Consider the following 23,193-nt stretch of genomic DNA (forward strand, 5'->3'; position numbering starts at 1 on the left):
AGTTGCATATTTTAGTTGTGGGTCCTTCTAGTTGTGGCATGTGGGACACTGCCTCAGCATGGCCTAATGAGTGGTGCTGTGTCCACGCCCAGGATCCGAACCAGCAAAACGTTGGGCTGCCGAAGCGGAGCGTGCAAGCTTAACCGCTTGACCACGGGGCTGACCCTACAAGAAGTGTTTTTCTTAGTGGGTTGTCTGAGACCAGCAAGGATGGAGACCAGTATTTACTGAGCATGTGTGCTTTACGTCTCTTACTTCATTTAATTCAAACAAAAATTCTATGAAGCCGTTATTACAAGCCCATAATCCCGTATCCCTAACTCTTGGAGCCCAATGATTTCAGGAAAGTAACATAGTGCATTACCTTACATCTCCAGCGAAGTCTGGGGCAACGCCTTTATAATCAGCCACATTTATATATCTGTAGCAAAACCTATGACAGTCACACAATGTGGGATAAATAAAGTGTTTGCTTTATAAATGTGAAAAAAATATTTATACATCATTTTCAGAGTTTCTGCATTTTTGAATTGTGGATAAGATACTGTGACCTGAATTGTCTTCATCTTCCAGATGAGAAGAATTAAGTAACTTGGCAAAGATCACACAGTTAGTAAGTGGTGGAGGCAGGAGAAAACCAGGTGTAAAAGGCCCACTATGCTATGCTGCCTCACCAGTATGAGTTATGCTGTTTCTAGTATATAGCTATTGCCCCAGTAACATGGGAACTCGCACGCTGAATTCTACAAGGTAGGAGGCAGCAAACAAAATCTTCAGTCGCCAAGTCAAGTCATGGTTTTCGTTAGGACTAATGATCTGGATGTTTTCTTTATTTCTTTTCAAAGTGTTTTAGTGACTCACACAGATGCAGTAAAAATTTCAGATTTTGGTACATCTAAAGAACTCAGCGATAAAAGCACCAAGATGTCCTTCGCCGGCACAGTTGCATGGATGGCACCAGAGGTGATACGTAATGAACCTGTCTCTGAAAAAGTCGATATATGGTGAGCAGCGCCTACTTTGCCACCTAGAAAGCATTTTCCCACTTTCACCCTATTAGCACTTTCCTCCTTCAACACTCTACTTTCCCAAAATATTCTTTAGGGTTACTCACTTCTGGTTGATTTCAGTCTCCTATTATCTGAGGTACTACCCAGTCTGATGATAAATGGTGAGAGGGATTGGGAGAGGAATTAGAGTGAATATCCATTCAGTAAGTCATCAGTTTTTGGGACCCTCAGAGAATATGCTGAACTTTCTGGAAAGTTTACTTCAAATAACCATTTAGTATAAAAGTCCTTCTGAAATGTATTACATAATTCTCACCTTAAATAAAATAGACTAAACAAAGTTTACCTGTTTTTGGTGACTCAGACCATCATTATGTACATTAGTGATGTGCTTTGCTGTGATATGGTCATGTGCTTTGTCAGATTTTCCTCTGAGGTTACAAATGTTTGCTATTAACAGTGTATTTCCCTGTAGTTGCTTTCTTCCATTCTTAAAATTGGCTACTAATAACTTTTAAGCTTAAAACCAGAATAATAGCATATATTAAAGTTGCAGAGTAAATAAGATAAAGTAGAAATGTGGATCATTTGTAATTTGGATAATTATACCAAAGTGTCTTCCTTAGGGATTATACCAATTTATGTTCCCAACAGAAATGTATAAGAATGTTTTCTCAGTCTCACCAACAAAATGTGTTAAACTTTTGGAGTTTTGCCAACCACATAGGTAAAAAATGGTATGTTGGGTATCGTTTTAATTTGCATTCCTCTTATAAGTAAGCTAGTACATTTTTTACATATGTTTACAAACCATTTGTAATTTATGATTTGTGAGGTATTCTTATCCTTTGCTAAGCCTTCTGATCTTTACTCTCATCAATTTCTAAGAGTATTTTGTATATTAAGGAGATTAGCCTTTTGTGTATGTGAATTACAGATACTTTCCACATTTTGTTATTTTGCTTATGGTGGAGTTTTTTTTCCATACCAGATTTTTTTTAATGCAGTTTAATTTATCAATCTCTCCTTTTATGGCTTCTGGATTTCATAATTAGAAAAGCCTTCACCACTCTAACATTATTTAAAAAAAATTACCATGCGTTCTTTCAGAATTTTTATGGTTTCATTTTTCACATTTAAATCGTTAGTTCATTTAGAGTTTATCCTGATGTAAGATGAAGTATAGATTTAATTTTTTCGCCAGTTGTCCCAACAGCATTTATTGAGTAATCGATTTTCCCCCACTGGTTTGAGATGTCACTTGTATCCCGTACTCAATTCCCTGTATGTATTTGGCCTATTTCTGTATTTCTGTTCCATCCCTCTAGGCTGGCCAGCTGTTCATGCACCAGGGTTCATTATAATATGTCTTGATGTCTGATAGTATTGGTTACCCCCTCACTGATTTTTTTTTCAGAGTTTACTTGGCTGTTTCTGTTTTTCTCACAGCAGTATTAGAATTTTAAAACTGAGTACATATTTGATTAGAAATTAATAAAGAACCAAAATACAAACCTGTCTTCCTGAAATATCATCCGTACATGTTCCTGGTGCTGCTGTAGGTCTTTTGGAGTGGTGCTTTGGGAGCTGCTGACAGGAGAGATCCCTTACAAAGATGTAGACTCTTCAGCCATTATTTGGGGTGTTGGAAGCAACAGCCTACACCTTCCAGTTCCTTCCACTTGCCCTGATGGATTCAAAATCCTTATGAAACAGACATGGTAAGAAATACATTTCTGCCGATATTCTCTTTTACCTTCTTCCTCAAAACCATATTTAAAACTTCTCTAAAGCTGCAGGGAAGTCTCTAATGTGTATTGGGAGTGAATCATCTGGTAGTATAAAGACTGGGAGCCTTGGAGCTGTTTGTAAACAAAGAATTTGTTATATCTTGAAACAGTAGGCTTCAGTAAATGTAGAGTAAAATCTTCATCCTCCTGGACACTACTTCTGAAATGCTCAAGCTGTCTTTTTTTTACTTTTAGGCAGAGTAAACCTCGCAACCGACCTTCTTTTCGGCAGACGCTCATGCATTTAGACATCGCATCCGCAGACGTACTTGCCACCCCACAAGAAACTTACTTCAAGTCTCAGGTAAGTCTGGAAACTTTCTACCATGTGCTAGTGAACAGACAGACAAGGAACTCTCAATGAGAAAGAGTAACTCTTAGAAGAGGCCATTCTGATTCTTATAATAATTATATCAATTATTCACTATGAAACCATAATTCTGATACCTCACACATATGACATTTTGGAGTTTTTTAAGCACTTAACATATATTATTATCTCATTTGAAAAGAACGTATATCAGAATGTCATCCTCATAGTGGGTTCTGGAAATTGTTGAAGAGAAAGAGGAAAAGAGAATATGAAAACCGTAATGTACATATATGTGAATTAGAATTACTGCTGACCTTCGTGAAAGTATTGCTTTCCTTGAAGTAGAAAAGCTAAAGTACAGAGGAGGGGAGTTAAATCCCAGAGAGAGCCCACGATAGAGTCAGGCCCAGAGAGAAGCTTTTCTCTAACTTTATGTGTCACCCAGTAGCACCAAATAAAATATAATTTAATTTATCTGTTGGCCTTTATGGCATTACAAACCATTCCAAAATTTACGGCTTAAAACAATAAGCTTTTGTTTAGCTCACAATTCTGTGGTTTGGCCATTTGGGCTAGGCACTTCTTCTGCTGGCTTTGACTGGGCGCACTCACATGTCTGCAGTCAGTGGCCAGGTTGGCTGGGAGGCTGGCAGGTTCTAGATGGCCTCATTCACAAGTCTGGAGATTGCCTGGCTGTTAACTAGAGCACCTCAGTTCTCTTCCAAGTGGTCTCTTATCCTTCAGCAGGCGAGCTTGGGCTTGGCTTGTTCACATGGTGTTCTCCAATAACAAGTGCAGCAAGAGAGCAAGCCCCAGTGCTCAAGATTTTCAAGCCAATGTGTACATCATGGTGCTAATATCTCATTGGCCAAAACAAGTCACAGGCCAAACCAGACTGAGAACAGACTTTACCTCTTGACAAGAGAATCTGCCACAGCATATTGTAAGGGCATAGGTGCAGAGAGGGGAAGAATTTGTGACTGTTAAATAAAAATGCTGCAAATGTCATAAGGTCTAACCACTATCAATATGGATGGGGAGTGGTGGGAGATAAGTATATGTGAGGTCCTTATCCATACCAGGCCCAGGCAATAGCAAAAGGAGTAAAATGGGATGAAACTATAGCTTTTAAAGTAAATGTGATGATCCTAAATTATAGCTTTATGCTTGGAGAATTTAACTACAGTATTACCTAATCTTTTCTCATATAGCTTTGTCTCACTTTATGTTACTGTGTTTCTAAAATGAATTTTTGTAAGATGAATTCCATCTCCACATTGACTTCCAGTATCATTTCAAAGATTCATTCTCAGAGAGGACATTTCATTTCCAGTTGGTGTCTCAATCCACCCCTCATAGCCCTCATCTCCAATGGGTACTGAGTGTACCTACCTGGAAAGTAGGTATTGAGAAGAGCACTGGACTGGGTGGGGCATCATCATCCCTGGGAGTTAAGGAATCCTCCAGTATGCTTTCCTGCCTGCCCCAATCCGAGGCTGGGAGTACGTGCTTCCCGGGTGTCTGATAAACAGAGAGACACTCCACCCATCAGACATTGGGGAATGTCTTAATAAAGGCACAAGGTTTTTTTCAGTTTCTAAAGACTGATGAATCAGAGACTCTTATCCTGTTGCCCAAAGTTCCAACACACTCTCCACGATTCACAAACTTAGCTCTCCCCACAACTATGTTTTGAAATAGTCAGGCTTGCCCCTGTAGTTTTTTAGTGTTTCTGAGGAATTATTATGTAAGTAAAGTGTTTGATTTTAGAGAAAATCAGAGGAGGTAGGAGGTTGACTTCATACCATTTCCTATGTTCTTTGGTATGCAGTCAGATAAACTCCCTCAGAACTATTAAAACTATGGCCTATCTGGGGCCAGCTGGGTGGTGTAGTGGTTAAGTTCGTGTGCTCCGCTTTGGCAGCCCAGGTTTCACAGGTTTGGATCCCCTGCGCGGACCTACGCACCACTCATCAAGCCTTGCTGACACGGCGTCCCACTTACAAAATAGAGGAAGATTGCCATAGATCTTAGCTCAGGGCCAATCTTCCTCACCAAAAAACCCCGAAAAACCCTATTGTCTATGTATTGAAATACATGTGGGTATGGGGCCTTGGATAAGAAATCTGTTTAATAATCTTCTCTTGTTAGTATTCAGAAAAAAGACTTAGGTCCTTTTGTGAAATGAAAGTGAATAATAGTGAGTACACTCTAGGGTATGGTTTCAAACTTTCTAACTTTAGGATACAGTTGCAATCACAGCTTTGCTTCCTTTACAATAAAACTATACATACCACAATTCAGAAAGGCAGTTTTTGGTGAGAGTGCTAAGTCACAAACCATTGAGACAGTATAAATGTAGATACTTGGGAAACTTCAAATTCTAAACAGATTTTTACCTGAGTGCTCCCAGAATATCACTTCTGAAGCCAGTGCCACATTTTCTGAGCACCCACCATCTGCAAAACACTGTGTAATGCAGCTCAGCCCCCACGGTCAGTACCCTCATTTATGTGAACTCACTTTTATCTATACTTGCAGTGTTCAAACTGAATTCAGAAAAGAAAAGGTTCTTTTGGAGCACGAATATAAAAGAGAGAGGAAGGGGAGAGGAAGGAAGAGAAGGGGAAGACTTAGTGCATTGGATGTCTCTTAATATTCATTCATTCTTCCACATTATTCTCCCAACGTAAAATTTCACCTCTCCTTAAATAGCCCCAAATCTGCTACGCTTGCTAGTTCCTAGAATTTTTCAGGTACTTAAAAGCTGGTTTGTCTCTGGGTCTGATATTCGGACTATCTCTGGCTAAAGATAATAAAGTATTTATGAACTAGCTAGTTCTGGGAAAAACAACAGACCTTTAGCCTAAATCCCTGTCCTGTGATCTTGGATAAGTCACTAAATTTCTCTAGAGCTCAGCTTACTTATCTAAACATTGAAGATAATCTTATCTTCCATTCCTTGTGGAGTTTTGGTGAGGATCAAATGAGACAATAAAAATGCACGTGTATTTGTTGTAAACTGTAAAGAACTGCGGGACTGTCGATGTTCCATTCACCTCCCACAAAGCTACAAACATAAGCTTTCTTTGGGTTGTTACATTCTGGGTACCTTTTCTGATGGATCTGAGATGGATAGATGGCAGCTAGGGAACTCCTATTAATTGTGTTTTGACTTTCTCCTCCCCCAGTGGGGAAGAACTGGTTGTTTGGCATGTGGTTTTGTCTTTCTAGATCAGTCTTGTACCTGAGGCCTCCCCTGCCTACTGACACAGTGCTCTCAGCATCAGTTATCAGTCGATGGTTGTTAGCCTCTGGTCTCCACCTTCCTCTCAGACTGTCAATCAAAAGTGCTGCCAAGAGCCCAGCTGACTCCTTCCTGAGAGAAAATGCTTCATCTGTTTTGCATCAACAGCACATGTATAAAGATGCAGCATATATAGAACAGATGAACAAAGCAACCAATTTCAGTACAATATTAGATTCTGCCAAGGCTATTGCTTCATTCCTAGACAATAACCCATTTCTGCAAGTAGGCAATTATTGCTCTTGGTTTCAATTACATTTGATATCAGTCTTCAGAAAACATTTTAGCGCAGTCCCAGATCCCAGCTGCTAGGTGGGTCATGCGCCCTGCTTCTAAGACCTTGCACCACTCCAGTTTCCTGTTGATGGCCACTGTGACCACCCAGAAATTCATGGGCTGGGAGTTGCAGAGACACTAAGTTCACTATAGGGACAGACTGTGCTGCCTGAAGAGTAATCTTGTCATGAGTGAGGAGGTGCTTAGGCAGAAGCTGGGTGCTGATACCTGGCAGTAAAGAGGACTCATGTGCCAATCAAGCGTTGGACTTGACCACGTACACATCTAAGGCTTTTCTCGCTCAGAATCTATGCTTCCCCCTTCTTAGCCCCCCAACATCCTGTTTCTCTATTCCTCAAGCTAGGTTGGAACTGCCTCAACTTCTTGTTTTACTTTTTAAAAGTTGTGGTAAAATATATATAATATAAAATTTGCCATTGTAACCATTTTTTAAGAGTATAGTTCTGTGGCATAAATTACATTCACGATGTTATGAAACCGTCACCACTATCTATTTCCAAATGTTTTTATTACCCCAGCAATAACTTCCCATTCCCTCCTCCCCACAGCCCCTGATCATCTCTGTTCTACTTTCTGTCTATATGAATTTGCCTATTCTAGATATTTCATTTAAGTGGAATCATACAGTATTTGTCCTTTTGTGTCTGGCTTGTTTCACTTAGCATGTTTTCAAGGTTCATCTATGTTGTAGCATCTGGCAGAACTTCATTCCTTTTTATTGCTGAATAATAGTCTGTTGAATGGATATACCACATTTTGTTCACCCTTTCATCCTTTAATTCAACCTCATCTGACACACCTATATTACGGGAGAGAAAAGAAGCAAGGTTTGGGTGCAAGAGCTTCAGTCTACTGATTGAATAACTAGAAGACTGGAGAAGACAGAAACCTTCTAGATGTTGTAGCCTTTCCCAGGCCTTATCTGGGACATAAAGAGGATCCCATTAATGGTAATAACCCAAGTTTCACTGGATTTTTCCCTTACTTGCTTGCATCTGACTTAAGTACCTTGTGAAGCACCCTCCCTCCACCCCCCACATACATTTTTGAAGGAATCCCCAGTGAAGAGTGGGGATCTCAAATAGCCTCATTATTAACGTCTGCTTGCCACTGACTCTGGCTAGACAAAGCAGTCTCCCACCTAGCATCTGCCGAGTATTACTTTATTGGTTAGCACTGTTTTCTCCTAAAAGACTGTGGTCCCCCACAGATGTCCAGGGGATACTGCCATATCCTTAAGGCACTGCCATCACCCACCGAGAGCTGCTATTTCTTGCTCTAACTGAAGCTTTGGACTTCTCACAATTCCAAAGCTGCACATTGTTCTGTTCAGACAGTGCACTCTTCCTTTCCCTGTTGAGTTTCTACACTTTGTCAAAGGTAACAGAATGGCGCTGGTTATGGCCCAGTGTTTGACAGGTATTTTAGTGAAAAGAAGAGAAATGCCTCTCCACTCCTAAAAGGGTGGCTTTGTTATAGGCAGACTCAGACAAGAATCCTCCTTCCCTCATGACGTGTTTTCTCTCAGAGGCTCCTTAGTCTCTGCAAATTTGCTTCAGGCTTGCCCACCCTCCATTTCTTCAGATATGCCCAGACGTGTCTGAATGGCAGCTTTAGTGCAAATTGGAACTCGATTACACAAAGATTCTAAGTATACGTGATGGAACTCCAAAATTAACATCTACCAGGAACATGATACCTTTGGGGAAAATACATTATTAATCAGTACCTGGTGTATTCCCAACATCCTGTTCCCTCTCCACGGGGGGAAACTCTTTTTGGAAATCTACTTCTTATTAGGTTCCAACCTTCAGAAGGTTCTCTTTAAGTTTCCCATTCCCATAATGGATATCAGGAGGTTTATTTCCTCTAGAATTAAAAGAATCTCATCTGTGATATCTGATTCCTCACCACCAGAGGGAGGTATTCCTTTTCCTGCTTCCTTCTGTAAGTATTGTGCTAGGATCCACGGACATGTTTTGCACAAAAGAGGAAACATTAAGGCCCAAATTTGGCCCTCTCCCTTATTCTTTTTTGGTCTAACAACCCTTGATTGTCAATCTTTGGCCTCTTAAAGCTCAAATACTCTTCCTACTTCATATCTTTGATCTGTTGATTGAGAGAACAGCATTACATGGGGCTCAACCAAACCTGCATTTACTCCTTAGATACTGTCAGAGACTATTACCAAACAATGGGTAGTACATTCTGGATCTTGGCTTTCTGGTGACATTGTTTGGCAGGTTTGGCACCTAAAGGTCAGCTGACTGACAGAAATCTCTCTTTAATAGTCAGTCAACATACATATATATGAAGATCTAGCATATTTTAAACAGATAAGCAGGATGATCACTTCCTGAATAATTACAGTATAATTTCCTCTATAAAAATAAATGAGAAACAGCAAATTTGGGGAGAAATCTTCCGTAATTTCACAATTGCTTAAGCATAACTTCCTCCGTGATGTAGAGAGATCATTTTTCACGTGAATCTAAAGGTAATAGAATAGATCTAGAGGAAGATTACACAATTAGAAACATTTAGTTACACATCTAGTCTTCACTGGAAATTATCTTAATCTCATTAGCTTCTTGGGACGATAGTCTATACACAATTTGAGGAAACATCTCCTGTAGCTGTTTTTCTAGAAACTGCCTGAAGACCATATTCCAGCAGAGATTTTTCTGCCCCCTAAAATTTCGATAAAAATGGCTTGAAATTCTATGCCCTGTAAAGTCTAATATCCTTTCTAAGGCTTCAGTGAATTCCTGGGAGATTTGTAATTTCATGGCCACTCTGGCTCTGCCTTCCTAAAATTCCTGGCCCCCAGGGGCCAGCCCAGTGGTGGAGGGTTAAGTTTACATGCTCTGCTTTGGTGGCCCGGGGTTCACAGGTTCAGATCTCGGGCGCAGACTTACACACTGCTCATCAAGCCATGCTGTGGGAGCGTCCCATATACAAAATAGAGGAAGATTGCCACAGAGGTAAGCTCACAGACAATCTTCCTCAAGCAAAAAGAAGAAAATTGGCAACAATATTAGCTCAGGGACAATCTTTCTCATACACACAGAAAAATTCCTGGCCCCCATCCCTACCATCTTGTGGTTCTTCCTTTGTCTTTGTCCTGTCATTCACCCAAACATCAAGGGCAACACCTTTCCTTGATTTCTAAAAAACAAAACAAATAAACAAAAACATTCATCCAAAGTCAAGGTGAATGTCAGAGACTTTACTAAAGGTTTAGGAAATTGGAAGCAGCTTACCTTTTGAACAACTGGAATCGCATGTTAGATATCCATCCCTGTCCTAAAAATTTTGTCAGATTGTGAAATTGTTTAGCCATATTCTTCCTCGTCCTCCTCCTCTTTTTCTGTTTTTTCCCTCACCCCAAATTCCTGTGTTTTTATTCCCATCTCTGCTGTTCATGCCCCTTGAGTTTCTACTCCAAATATTTTCTCAAGAGATATTCAGAAACAAAACGTAAGAGGAATTCTGGTATCAACTGTAAAGGTGATCATATTTTCAGTGACACATGCTTGTACCATATGGTTATCAGAGCTGTTCTTTCTGATCAGGTTATCTCAGCCACTATCTTGACTTAAAAGTGAGCTCTTTCCTTCCAGAGGTGATGGCTAGTATGCCAGCTGTGGTGCTTCTGGTGGCCAGCACTGCACGGAAACTGGAAAAGAGGCAGCATTGCATATTGGACTAAATACAGAAGATGGAGTAGGGTGTGGGGTGTGCAGACACACTAGCTTGAGACATTTGCTATCACCAATAGTCATTGAACATCTCTTCTATAAGGGCCTTCAGTAGAAGCATGCAGAAAAAAAATCTTGTCCGTGATCCTATGGTTACATCAGGCATTGAAACTCCTAGGATATTAACAAAATCTTATGTGTCCTCGCCCAGGCTGAATGGAGAGAAGAAGTGAAGAAACACTTCGAGAAGATCAAAAGTGAAGGAACTTGTATACACCGATTAGATGAAGAACTGATTCGAAGGCGCAGAGAAGAGCTCAGGTCAGCTGGCCCCTCCTTCTCCACCTCTTCTCGTCCCCAGGTCTTCTGATATTAGCAGGAACCCTGTTTGTGAATCACCATTGCACTTTCTACACACCTTTCACCTCTGCCATTTATTATTATTCTCTTTAAAAGTTGCCCTAAAAGTTAGCCCTCCTTTATATTGCTGTCTTATCCTCTCCCCCCAACTCTGTCATCCTTCTTTATTATATCTCTCCAATTCCTGGAGCAATGCTATTAGTTCATTCAGCCCCTGTCCTAGGTGCCATGGAAGGCCAGAAATTTATAAGATGTGGTCCCTGGTCTCAAGATGCTTATAATTTATTAAGGGATACAGGACATAGTCGTAGATAACCACTATATTATGCAGGATCTATACCATGGATAAGTATAAATGAGTGATCATGATGTCAGCTCTAGCTGCATATTTCATTAACATATGAGTATATTATACTGTATTCTAATTAAGGTATTGCCAACATGACACAAAGTCTACAAATTATACACAGATCACAGTAAGATTTTATCTCTGGCCCTCCTGCCTATTCTGTATGGCTGGATGTGGCCCTTCAGGACAAACCAAGTGGAGAGCTTAGATTTCCCATCTCCCACTCTGTCTTGTCCGAGTCATTGCATCAGACAAGGGAGCCTTAAATTTAGAGAGCCCTCAGAGAAATATTTTTGAGATAAACCGTCCTGATTCTTATTTCGTTAGAGCTGTCCTCTTTTCTCTCTCAAATTAGTCAGCTTCGCTGATCCTGTGTTTTCTTTGATAGGCATGCTTTGGATATTCGTGAACACTATGAGAGAAAACTTGAGCGGGCTAATAATTTGTACATGGAACTGAGTGCCATCATGCTGCAGCTAGAAATGCGGGAGAAGGAGCTCATTAAGTATGCATCCAGCCCACGGTCTGTCCTTATTGATTTGGGCCCATCAATCAGCAGGAGTGTATCACTCTTCCATGTTGCTGCTCCTCAGAACTGGCAGATATTTTATTCACTCACCCAGCATTCCTTAAGGGATATGCTGTGCACATGTCCCTGGCCCTGGTGAGGTTTACTGTGGAGTGGAGTTGCTGCGAAGCTGGTTATAGAGGAACATTCACTTGACAGGCATTTTCACCCTGTTGAATGCCTCAGAGAAGGGGTCCTCATTCCAAGAAGAGCTTGGTGTGGATGAGTGGGAGCTTATTGCCCACTGGGGAGGTACAGTGGCTGCTGAAAGAGATTTCAGGTCATTCTGATAATGACAAAAGAACCCTGGGGTCCTGACCAAAACAGCAACTGAAAATAAGTAGGACTTCTGCCACTGCATTGAGTCTCCCACAAGGTGTGTCAGGGGCTGGGAAGGTCAGGCTCTGATGCCATCGGTGAGCTGAAGAGCACAATGATGTCAGATTAGTTTGAATTTAGTATATATTTTTTCCCCTTTTTTAACTCAAATAACAGCCTTATTATTCAAATAGCCTGTATCTGTTGGGTGTGGCCAGAGTCTGTGGGTAGAATTAGCCTGGGAAAGCATCTTGCCCATTTTTTTCTGTCTACAGTGATTGAGATGTGGCTTTTTCTTTCATTCTGCAGGCGAGAGCAAGCAGTGGAAAAGAAGTATCCTGGGACCTACAAACGACACCCTGTCCGTCCAATAATCCACCCTAACGCCATGGAGAAACTCATGAAGAGGAAAGGCGTGCCTCACAAACCGGGGATGCCGACCAAACGGTGGGAGCCTGCACCAACCTACTGTGCAGATAAATGGGAAAATATCCCCCTCAAGATACATTATCAGAGGATGGTGGGTGTGGCCACTCTATTCTTCATCATTAGTACACTTGCCTCTAGATAAAACAGGCAGAAAGGTGAGAGAGTGTGCGCCATGAAGTCAAGAAATCTAGTTTTTACTATCTGAGGCATAGATATTCATTGTCTTAGCATGGAATAGTAAAAGAGAAATAAACTGGGGGCCAGACAGACCTGAATTCAAATCCCAGCTCTGTCTATTATAAGCTGTGTGATTTGGGCCATGTCATTTGACCTCTTTCAACCCCTTGGGTAAAATGATATAAATCTAGCACATGAAATTTCTTTTTCGTTTTTTTTTTTTTTTTGGTGAGGAAGATTTGCCCTGAGCTAACATCCATTGCCAATCTTCCTATTCTTTTACTTGAGGAAGATTAGCCCTGAGCCAATATCTGTGGAGTAGGTCCACACCCAGGATCCAAACCTGCGAACCTGGGCTGCCGAAGTGGAACACACAGAACTTTAACCACTCGACCATGGGGCTGGGCCCCTTCTTTTTCTTTTTTTGATCCCTAGTGCACAGAAGTAGGTTAACTATAATTCTTGGTTTATTCAACATTGGTCCAGGCATGTCCCATTTTTATTTATTCACTTAGTTAGTTCTTTTTAATAACGTAGTAAGTGCCTGTAAATCCAACACCAAAATCAAAGGCAGAGGCTTTGATAATGACCTGCATCGAACCATATGGTTCCCATCATTCCACTCCTGCATGGACTGTTGTGAAGTTTAAATAAGATAACATGTGAAATCACCTAGCAAATTATTGGTGCTCAAAAAATAGGTTTTTAAATAGTTAAAAAAAAAAAAAAGATTGCCCTTTCCCCTAATTATAACACATTTTCCTTATATTAGTTTAATCTTGGAATGCTCTTCCAGTCAGTTTTTATTACCAACCTCTACCAGAGCCTCATTCCTCCCAAACAATGGAGAGTTTGATTCCATCCTAAGTTAATGTAAAGGAAAGAAAGAGCCCTAAAGCTGGGGTGTGGCCCCAACAGTGAGACTTGAGCTAAATGCAATAAAAGTAAAGGTAATGAGAAAATGCAACCCAAAATGTATTTAAGGCTTTCAGAATGGTGGCCATTCTACCATAGCATGACTAAATCTATCAAGCTAAATCTAAACTACTAATGAGGAACTACATGGAATAATTCCAATTTTGCTTTTATTTACCATGCCTGACCATCTTCTGGTCAAGTTCTGAGAAATGGTTTTCAGAGGGCATCTGGCAAAATGCTCTGGGAATCCCAACACCTCTTTCTTTGGTGTACTGGTTAGGGATGGAGTCCACCTGCTGGCTTTCCCCTGCGCTCTGCCTACAGCTAAAACTAAGAGCACTGGGGAAGAAAATAGTTTAATTTTTCAAAATATGAGCTCATGTTTACTTTTATTTTGGCTGTGAGAAATATGTTTGAAAGAGTTTGACACCACCAGTAGATGCTTAGTCGACATGCTAGCTGAACTGTCCAGAAGGCAACCTGGAGTGGGTATTAGAGCTGTGAAGAGTTGTGCTTTCAGTTGATTGGCCCTTGAAGGATTTAAGTTTTGGATTATTTGGACAGTCCATTGATTATCAAGTCAGAAGTCCAGTGACCTCTGAGCAGATCAGAGAGGAGAAACCCATCCTCTACCCTTATCCTAGGTTTCAGTTTGTATTTGGTTAGGGACCAAAAAGAAGATAGTCAGGGTTCAGTTATGGATCCACCAAGCCTGTCACAAGTGAGTGTAGTCCAGTAAGATAGTTTAAATGCCTCATAATAAGGAAAGCTTGGAATGGGGAAAGAACTACTCCTTGGTGTCCAGAAACTTGCATTCAAGTTATGAGTTCTGCCACTTACTAGCTTTGCAATGGACACAAGCCAATTAACCTCTATGATCCCTCAGTGCCCTTATCTGTAAAATGGATATTGAAATAGTAGGAAGCAAGTACTTTATATGTTGTAAAGTGCTTTGTAAACTGTGAAGTGCCATATCAATGTTATTCTGTGATTTTGTCACTGCCAGCTTCAATAAAAGCAGCCTTCACCTGACTGTGACACTTTCACGTCAGCTCTCTTATAGAGCCCACCCTAGCCAGTCACTGTGTAGGTAGATGCCACTTACTGGGCCTTGGAGGGCTGTCTTGCCTCAGTAAAAGCCCCAGGGCCTCCTCAATCCAGATACCTCTGTGGCACAAGTTGGCCAGCTGACCATAGAACTGTGAATCCGACACAGGACACTGCTGATGGCAGCACAATACTCTACCCACCTTCTCATAAACCAGTAACACCTGGAACCGCTGTGCTAAGACAAGGCTTTAACTGTACTTCTCCTGAAGGAAAAGAGAAACCCATCTCCTACTGCCTAATGCCTGCTAATTTCCTATGAGCCCTGGCTATTCAAAGTGTGGTCATCAGTTCAGCATCATCTGAGAGTGTGTTAGAAATGCAGACTCTTAGGCCCCATCTCAGGCCTACCCAATCATTTTAACAAGCTCCCAAGTAATTTGTATGCACTTTCAAGCTCTGCTTTGACTATCCAATAAGCCAGACTGGAAGTTAGGAGAGGCTTCTTGTCTGGATTCTACCAGTAACGGGCTGTGAGACTATAGGCCACTTCAGCTGGGCTTTGGGCTCCTCATCACATAGGGTGCAGGCAGGACTGTATCTGTGGTTTCCAGGCAAGGTCTGGGACACCCTAGGGCTTGCATAGAAGAGTCTCAGGGACTACTGCAGGGGTAGAGAGGACAAGGAGGGCGCGCCCTGCAGGGGGGGCTTCTGCTCTCCTACCTCTCTTCAACCATTCCACTGTATCTGTTTTATCTACTGGCTTCTCATAATAATTCATTTTAGAAAAGGATTCTGTTCTTAAAAAAAAATTGAGGCCCTCCAACTCTGAAATCTCCTGCTGACAGTGTCTGTCTGGTCCCAAAGAAGGATGAGGCTACTCCCTAGTGGGAAGGAAGTAGCGATTCTGCCTGGTACCCTGAATCAGTTCATCAGTTCAGAAACTGTTTATTGTTTACCTATGTGCCTTGCAGTCGGTGCGCGCAAGGTTTCCTTTCAGGCGCTGGCTTCCTCCTGCACATGATCTGCATGACCGGCCCACTGGGCACTCGAAAATATGGCTGTGAGAGGACCTCCTCCCTTTAGGAGCACGGTAGAAGGCCAGCGTCACTCCTCGTGAGCCCTTCTCTTGCTGGCTCTGCTCAGCCTCTTGGGCTGTGTACTATTTCCCCCTTCTTCTCTCCTTACCCCTTTCCCTCACCCCTTTAAACATTTTTTGAGTACCTACTATGAGCAAGACTCTTTGCTAGTGTCCTTCACGTACAAAGATGGATGTGACATAATCCTAGCCTTCAAGGAGACCGTCTAGACCAAACTCCCTGAATTTAGCCTCTTGCCTAATTAACCTGAGGTTTCCTCCTCTGGTACCAGACCTCTGTCCTTTGTGACTCCCCGTGGGATCTATCCAGATCCGTCATCAGACAGATTTGTGATTGTGGGCAAACAGCCATGCCTATGCCTTGGCCTATTGGCACTAGACTGATAGCTGATACTATGAGGAAGAGATCAAGAAACATGTAGGACAGAATTAGAATTTAAAAGAGATTGAGTACCTTGGCTAGTGGGGCACAGAATAAAATCCAAAAGGAATAAAGGGAATCCTCTATAAGGGGACAGTTAGGTTGTTTCTAACTTTCTATTTTAAACAATACTGTAATATAACATCTTCAAACACACATCTTTGTGCACATCCATTATCTCCATTGGATCAATCCCTGAATGTGTGACTGCTGACTCAAAGGGTATGTGTATTTTAAAGCTTGGGATACATTTCCCCAAACTTGAATTTGTTTTCATGCGTTTAAAACCAAACTTGTTCTTTTCTCCCAGGCCAGATCTGTTACGATCTGAAGGTATCCCCAGTATGGAGGTGGCTCCCACTGCATCCCCTTTGTCCGGAAGTCCCAAAATGTCCACCTCAAGCAACAAGAGCCGGTATCGCAGCAAACCACGCCACCGCAGAGGGAACAGCAGAGGCAGCCATAGTGACTTTGCAGCAATCTTGAAAAGCCAGCCAGCCCAGGAAAATTCAGCCCATCCCACTTATCTAGACCAGGCTCAATCCCAATACCCTTCTCCCCATCACCATAATCCTCTGCAGCAGCAATACCAGCAACCCCCTCCTGCCACGTCTCAGAGTCACCATCCCAGACTCAATATGCACGGACAGGACATTGCAACCTGCGCCAACAACCTGAGGTATTTTGGCCCAGCAGCAGCCCTGCGGAGCCCACTCAGCAACCATGCTCAAAGACAGTTGCCTGGCTCTAGCCCTGACCTCATCTCCACAGCCATGGCAGCAGATTGTTGGAGAAGTTCTGAGCCTGACGACGGCCAGGCTGGCCCCTGGGACTGTTGTCAGGCTGACCCTTATGACCCCTGCCTCCAGTGCAGGCCAGAACAGTGTGGGTCCTTAGACCTACCCTCTGCTGAGCCAGTGGGGAGGAGCCCCGACCTTTTCAAGTCACCAGCACACAATACCCTCTCAGAAAATGCCCAAGGTTCTGAGAAAATGGAAGAAAACAAATTCAACGGCTGTCGGTCTGCATCCTCCCTTGGCATCCCTCATCACATCACCCCCCCAATGCTACCTCGAAAAACAAGGCCCCTTCAAAAGGTGAGCTGTAGTGACAACAGCTGTGTGTGTCACTGCCTTCCAGGAATGTCAGAGCCTCTCATGTTATTTGCACTATAAAACGTACATAAAATATGCATTTTGTAAAAGGATGAGATAAAAGCATAAGCAGAAGTTTCTTTTCCTTTAAACACTTTCTTTCAACACTGCTTCAGTGATGGACATGGGAATACACTTTGGAACTGCTGACCCAGGGGACTGATTCAAATGTATATAATTTATAAATAGGTAAATAACCAGGTATTGGGGAAATGTAATCAAAATAGTTTGGAAACCACTACCCTAGCCTAGTCCTGAGGGATGTTGCAAGAAGGAAAGATCGCATTATAAAACCCATTTGGGAAGCAGTATCTTCCGTCCCCTCCAGGAGATTCCCGGTGCATGGTAACAAATCCTAGGCTTTGAGAAATCATGCAGTAACCTTGTGTAATCCAGCATTTCCCTCACCCATTTCACCATACTTCACAGTATATTTTGGAAAACATTACCCTCATGACCCAGCCAGTTCTCAGTCATTGAATCCTGTTCCTCTCCTCCTCACCCACTGGCTGCCTAGGGTTTATTAGCTGGGAGGCAGTCTTCTATAGTGGTTAGAGCAGCACGAGCTTGGGAGTCAGGCAGACCTGCATTCAAAGCCAGGCTCTTCCACTTAGAACCTCTATGAACCTTGGTGTCCTTGTCTATAAAATGAGGCCAATAGTGGATGCTGCCTCACTGGTTGATGTGAAGATTAAATGAATTAATTAATATAAAGCATTTAGAACAGGGCCTGGCACATAGCAACCTTCCAAAAAGGTAACCTCGCCTTGCTAATAAGTTAAAAATAAGATTATGTATGAAAAGTGTTTAGTACCTGGTAAACAGTCAATATGAAGTATTCTTTCATCTCATCATTCATTAGGAGTTTAGTTGAAGGAATGAAAGAGTCTAAAACGTAAATGAGCATGTTTTGGTCAACTAGACATTTAATAGAAAAGAAGTTGAAGCTGAGGGCTGCTGTCAGAACTGTATTTCCTCCCCCACATACAGTGCTGCTGCTGCTGACTAAGAATTCTCAGATGTTAAATTGCATTTCAGGTGGTGCAGTGAATTTGGGTTAATCCATTTTCTGCTCCCACTACACCTATGGCCAATAACATGTATTTTTTTAATAACAACTTTATCGAGATATAATTCATGTACCATATAGTTCTCCCATTAAGTGTACAACTAGTGCTTTTATTCACAGAGTTGTGCAACCATCACCAAAACCAATTTTAGAATATTTTCATCATCCCACAAAGAAGCCCTGCACCCTTTAGGAATCACTCCATTCCCTGGTCCCCTGCCAAGTAACATGTATCTTTGAATCATCCTGATGCCATCTATGGGTCTGCAGGCCACAGAACACACACCTTATACATTTGGCTTCATTGGAACCATTCTCCCACAGAGCAGTTCAACTTCTCTTTCCTGAGATACACTCCCACAGATACTCCTAGGGTAAAGTGCTCATCTCAGCCAGGTAACTTCATCCCTGTCTTTCCTACTCAAAAAGCTTATCAGAATACACATGGATAAGAGTGACAGTATTTTACAACTGACTTTAAAAGTAAATTATCCTCAATCTTTGATACCATTACTTGGACCCAATTACCCACCTCACAAGGGATTGTAGCTATCCAGTGCATCACGATGCTGTGGTTAAGGACAGTTGATCTTAGTGTGGCTGTTCTTATGCCCTTGAAGAGAGTTGGAATCTTCCCTGTAAGGGAAGATTCATCTTCTCAGACAGGACACTTGCCCTGCCTTCCAGATCAACCACGGAGCCCTGGCAATCACAAGGCCTCAGACATCCCAACCAGAGCTCCCTTGTATCTGCCAACATGCTGACTCAATAATGTACTAAGCACCTGTTTTGTATGCAGCATTGTATTAATGGTAAAATAGGAATACAATATAAGATATGGTCTGACCCTCAAATAATGTATGTCTTAGTAGTGGAGGTGATACACACATAATAAATATAATAGTGAAAAAGTGATTGGTAAGTAATAGGGGAAAAGTTGTTGGGCTTTGAAGAACTGACAGATCACTTCTTGGTGGAATCTCTATGTCAACTGAGTCTGGAACCACTAATGACAATGATTACAGGAGATCACCCCAAAATCCAAGACCTCTAGTTTCCCCTCTCCATCACGCACCTCTGGACATTTTCATGGAGCCTTCACCTCCCTGAGGGCAAAGATAACGTTTTACTCAGTTCTGTGTGTCTTCCAGGATCTAGTACAGGGTCTGTCATTATGGACACCCAGGAAAAGTTGCCAAATGAGTGAATGACCCTTAGCAAGCTGCTACTCAGTGTCTTTTGATGATAATTAAATCTTTTACAAGAACTGTGTGTGTGTGTATGTGTGTGTGAGAAAGAGAAATAAAACTTTTCTCCTTGTTCTCAGAGTGGAGATGACTCCTCAGAAGAGGAAGAAGGAGAAGTGGACAGCGAAGTTGAATTTCCACGGAGACAGAGGTAAAACCAACAAGCACATGTGATTGCTTTCAGTGTAATGGGGGAAGATCCTGAGTTTGCCACACTTCCTGTTCAGTCACAGGTCACTTTCTAACAGCCACCTTATAGGGAAATTTGAACTCACTGTGTTCATGGTTTCCCATCACCACATTTTGGCAGCTGGTTATGCACAGCAGATCCAAGTTCATCAGAATTCATTTCAGAGGAACTTCAAGATGAGGAGCATAAGTACACATTCAAGGTTACGATTGAGAATATAGCAGGCAATTTATGAGGGATGGCCATGCTGTTTTTGGGGTAATTCTATTGGTTTCTCTGTATTCGTCTACTCGGGCTGCCATAACAGAATACCACAGACGGAGAGGCTTAAACAATGGAAATTTATTTCTCACAGTTCTGGAGGCTGGGAAATGCAAGATAAAGGTTCCTGGTGAGAACTAGCTTCCTGGCTTGCAGATAGCAGCCTTCTTGCTGTGTCCTACATGGCAGGGGAGACAGAAAAAGGGAGAGAGATCTTCTTCTTATCAGGCAGAGTCCTGTCAGATTAGGGCCCCACCCTTATGACCTCATTTAACCTTAGTTACCTCCCAAAGACCGAAGCTCCAGATTCAGTCACCTGGGGGTAGGCCTTCAACATATGAATTTGACGGGGGAGGAAGGGACACAGTTCAGTCCATAGCACTCTCCATGCCTTGAATTTTATACCTCAAATTAATTATAATTAGATGAGTTGACTCTTCCTCAACAGAGTCTTAGGAATAACTTCCTATTTAGCCAAGAGATGGTAACTTTGCTTGTAGGATTAAAAAAGGACCACACCCGCCTACTTCTAGAATAGAGCTGCTCCTAAGTAGAAATAAGGAAGGTAGTTTTCTTTGTCCCAGGAGGGCTTTTCTGCTAATAGACATTCCCTTGAAGAGTAGGGCTCTAAGAATCCCCAGGGAGGTTTGTGTACCTACCCAGAAAGAGGAATTCTCGGCAAACCAAGGGACTCCTAGTCTGTTGGTAAGTTGTACTCTGGGTCCCCACACTGTGCACAAAATTGTAATCTGTTCTCATCCCCTGCGCTGTTCCTGCCATGTCATTATTGCTGTCTTAGTGTCTGCTTGGACACTATGTTTTCTCCTGTGCAGCGAGACTGAGCCTGAGTAAAATGTCTTTTCACTCTCTGAACTCATTCTGCTGGCATCACAATTATGTTACTTCCAGCTTTTGTTCCTATGACACATCATGAGCTCAGGACACCTAATGCCTTCTCACCTTTATTTTTGCCATAATGCAAATTATATTTATGTTCTTACCACATGGTTTTGCTTTTTGCATGGTAACATTCTTCTCCCTGTCTCCCTTCTGGATCATCAGCTTTGTGTCCTACTTTAACTTCCCTTTCCTACCTGGGCTCCCTCATCTTCTTTCCATGTGTCCTTGATCCCCCCACCCCCAGCCCATCACCTGGCTTAAACATCTGCCAGGATCAGATCATATGCCATCAAATTGCTTTGCACTAAGAAATACAGAAAGATGAGACAATGACAGAGGAAAAGGGCAGTCTTCTTTTATTATTTGTTTTGTTTGTTTTGTTTTCAAAACCAGTATAAGCTAACAGCATTCTTATTTGCTAGGCTACTTATAAACAATGGGAAAGAAATGAGGAACTTTTACAAATCTCCCCCTCCCCCAGCCCTGCCCCAAGCTTTGCCTCATTGGAGCTAAACCCAGCTGTTAGCTGGAATGAGCCACTCACTGGCTGGGGAGTGTCCCCAGCTGCACAATGAGAGTTCCTTCCAAGCTTATTCCTGCTGGGGGCTCCGTGGACGGGGGTGGTGAGCGCACACAGCCTTCCAGGGCTGCCATGCCCAATGGGGCCTGCAGCTGCGGGGGGAGGGAGGTAGAGGACTCCGAGGGGCCTGTGAGTAGACCTCGCTCAAGCTGCAGCTCTGCCTTCTCTGATGGTGTGGCCTGGAACAAGTCACTTTTCTCTGGCTCCAGTTATCTGATCTGGGAAATGAGTCAGACCAGAGAATCTCCAAAGTCTGTTTCACCTAAGAACCCAGGATTCTATGAATAAGAAGCATAATTTCAATTTGAACATTTCCATACCATGCATACGTGTACACAGGATAATTAGACCAGCCAATTTTTTTAAAAACCATTGGTAGCCATCAGCTTTGGAGTGTAGTGTTTGGCCACATAAACATGTAAACCAAATGAAAAGGGAAATTCACATTTCCTTCTCTGTTGCTTTAAAGTTAAATAGTTTCTACCTATCTGGATTTGATTCTCCCTCAGGGGCAGGAAAAAAACGAGATGACCTCGCACCAAAGCTATGATTGACAGACAAGGAAAGGAAAGTAGTTGTTCCTGTGATGAAGTTCCTCTGGTTCTTTGTGGTTCTAGGCCCCATCGCTGTATCAGCAGCTGCCAGTCATATTCAACCTTTAGCTCTGAGAATTTCTCTGTGTCTGATGGAGAGGAGGGAAATACCAGTGACCACTCAAACAGTCCTGATGAGTTAGCAGATAAACTTGAAGACCACCTGGCGGAGAAACTAGACGAGCTGCTGTCCCAGACGCCGGAGATCCCCATTGAGATATCCTCACATTCGGATGGGCTCTCTGACAAGGAGTGTGCTGTGCGCCGCGTGAAGACACAGATGTCTCTAGGCAAGCTGTGTGCGGAGGAACGTGGCTATGAGGTGGGGCTTCTCTTCCCTTCTCCTCTCATCACTTTTCCCTCCCTATAGCTCCTTTGGGTTAGAACATGCTCAAGTCCCTAGGGCCTTTATAGTTATCATTTAGTATATAAGATAAAACAACTGCCTCCATGAAGTAAGTAGAAGGACAGAGATCAACGGAGCTCCCTGAAATGCGGGCCATGCTACCAAATGAGGCACAAACATTAAACTGCTCAGGAACCCTTCATTCCAAGATTTAACTCACACATCACCTTCTCCCGACCCCCTCTCCCAGCCTGGTTAAGGACATGAGCCTCCCTCTCCATGTCCCACTGTCCCCTGGACAATGCTGTCATAGCACATGTAACACTATAGTGCATTCAGTGCCTTTTGAGAGGCAGGATAGCATAGCGGTTGAAAGTGTATACCCTAGAATCTGACTGCCTAGATGCAAATCCCAGCCTTAGCCTTCCCACTTACTTACCGTGTGACTTTGGGCAAGCCACTTAACCTCTCTGTAGGTCAGTTTCCTTATCTGTAAAATGGGTATGATAACAGCATCTATTTCATAGGGTTGTTGTGAGGATTAAATGGATTAATAGATATAAAGTACTTACGGCTGGCTGTGTCTAGAACATAGTAAATGCTATATAAGTTGGGGGGGTGCTGGTACTGTTATAATTGTCATCGTCATCATCAACATCATCATTATGTGTCTTCCTTCTCCAGAAGCCCCACAAGGAAAGGACCTGGTCTCACTTATCTTCATAGCCCACTTACCCAGCAACTCAGCA

General features: G+C 42.4%; 1 protein-coding gene across 15 annotated transcripts in view; it reads left to right on the forward strand.

Annotated features, from left to right (window-relative positions):
* The window catches only part of MAP3K13 (mitogen-activated protein kinase kinase kinase 13), a 165,042-nt gene that overhangs the window by 136,102 nt on the left and 5,747 nt on the right, over positions 1–23,193 (forward strand). For 11 of the 15 annotated variants that reach the window (XM_070582457.1, XM_070582459.1, XM_070582458.1 and 8 more), the window contains 9 exons: positions 846–1,004; positions 2,573–2,731; positions 2,996–3,104; positions 10,630–10,739; positions 11,516–11,632; positions 12,323–12,460; positions 16,415–17,201; positions 19,655–19,725; positions 22,123–22,420. In XM_070582457.1, coding sequence (XP_070438558.1) covers positions 846–1,004; positions 2,573–2,731; positions 2,996–3,104; positions 10,630–10,739; positions 11,516–11,632; positions 12,323–12,460; positions 16,415–17,201; positions 19,655–19,725; positions 22,123–22,420 — 1,948 coding nt within the window. Of the gene's footprint in view, positions 1–845; positions 1,005–2,572; positions 2,732–2,995; positions 3,105–10,629; positions 10,740–11,515; positions 11,633–12,322; positions 12,461–16,414; positions 17,202–19,654; positions 19,726–22,014; positions 22,421–23,193 lie in introns of all 15 variants that reach the window. The other 4 variants (XR_011529117.1, XR_011529116.1, XR_011529118.1 and 1 more) reach the window with 1 other exon arrangement.

This window comes from Equus przewalskii, chromosome 18 (assembly GCF_037783145.1).
Source record: "Equus przewalskii isolate Varuska chromosome 18, EquPr2, whole genome shotgun sequence".
Classification (NCBI taxonomy): Eukaryota; Metazoa; Chordata; class Mammalia; order Perissodactyla; family Equidae; genus Equus; species Equus przewalskii.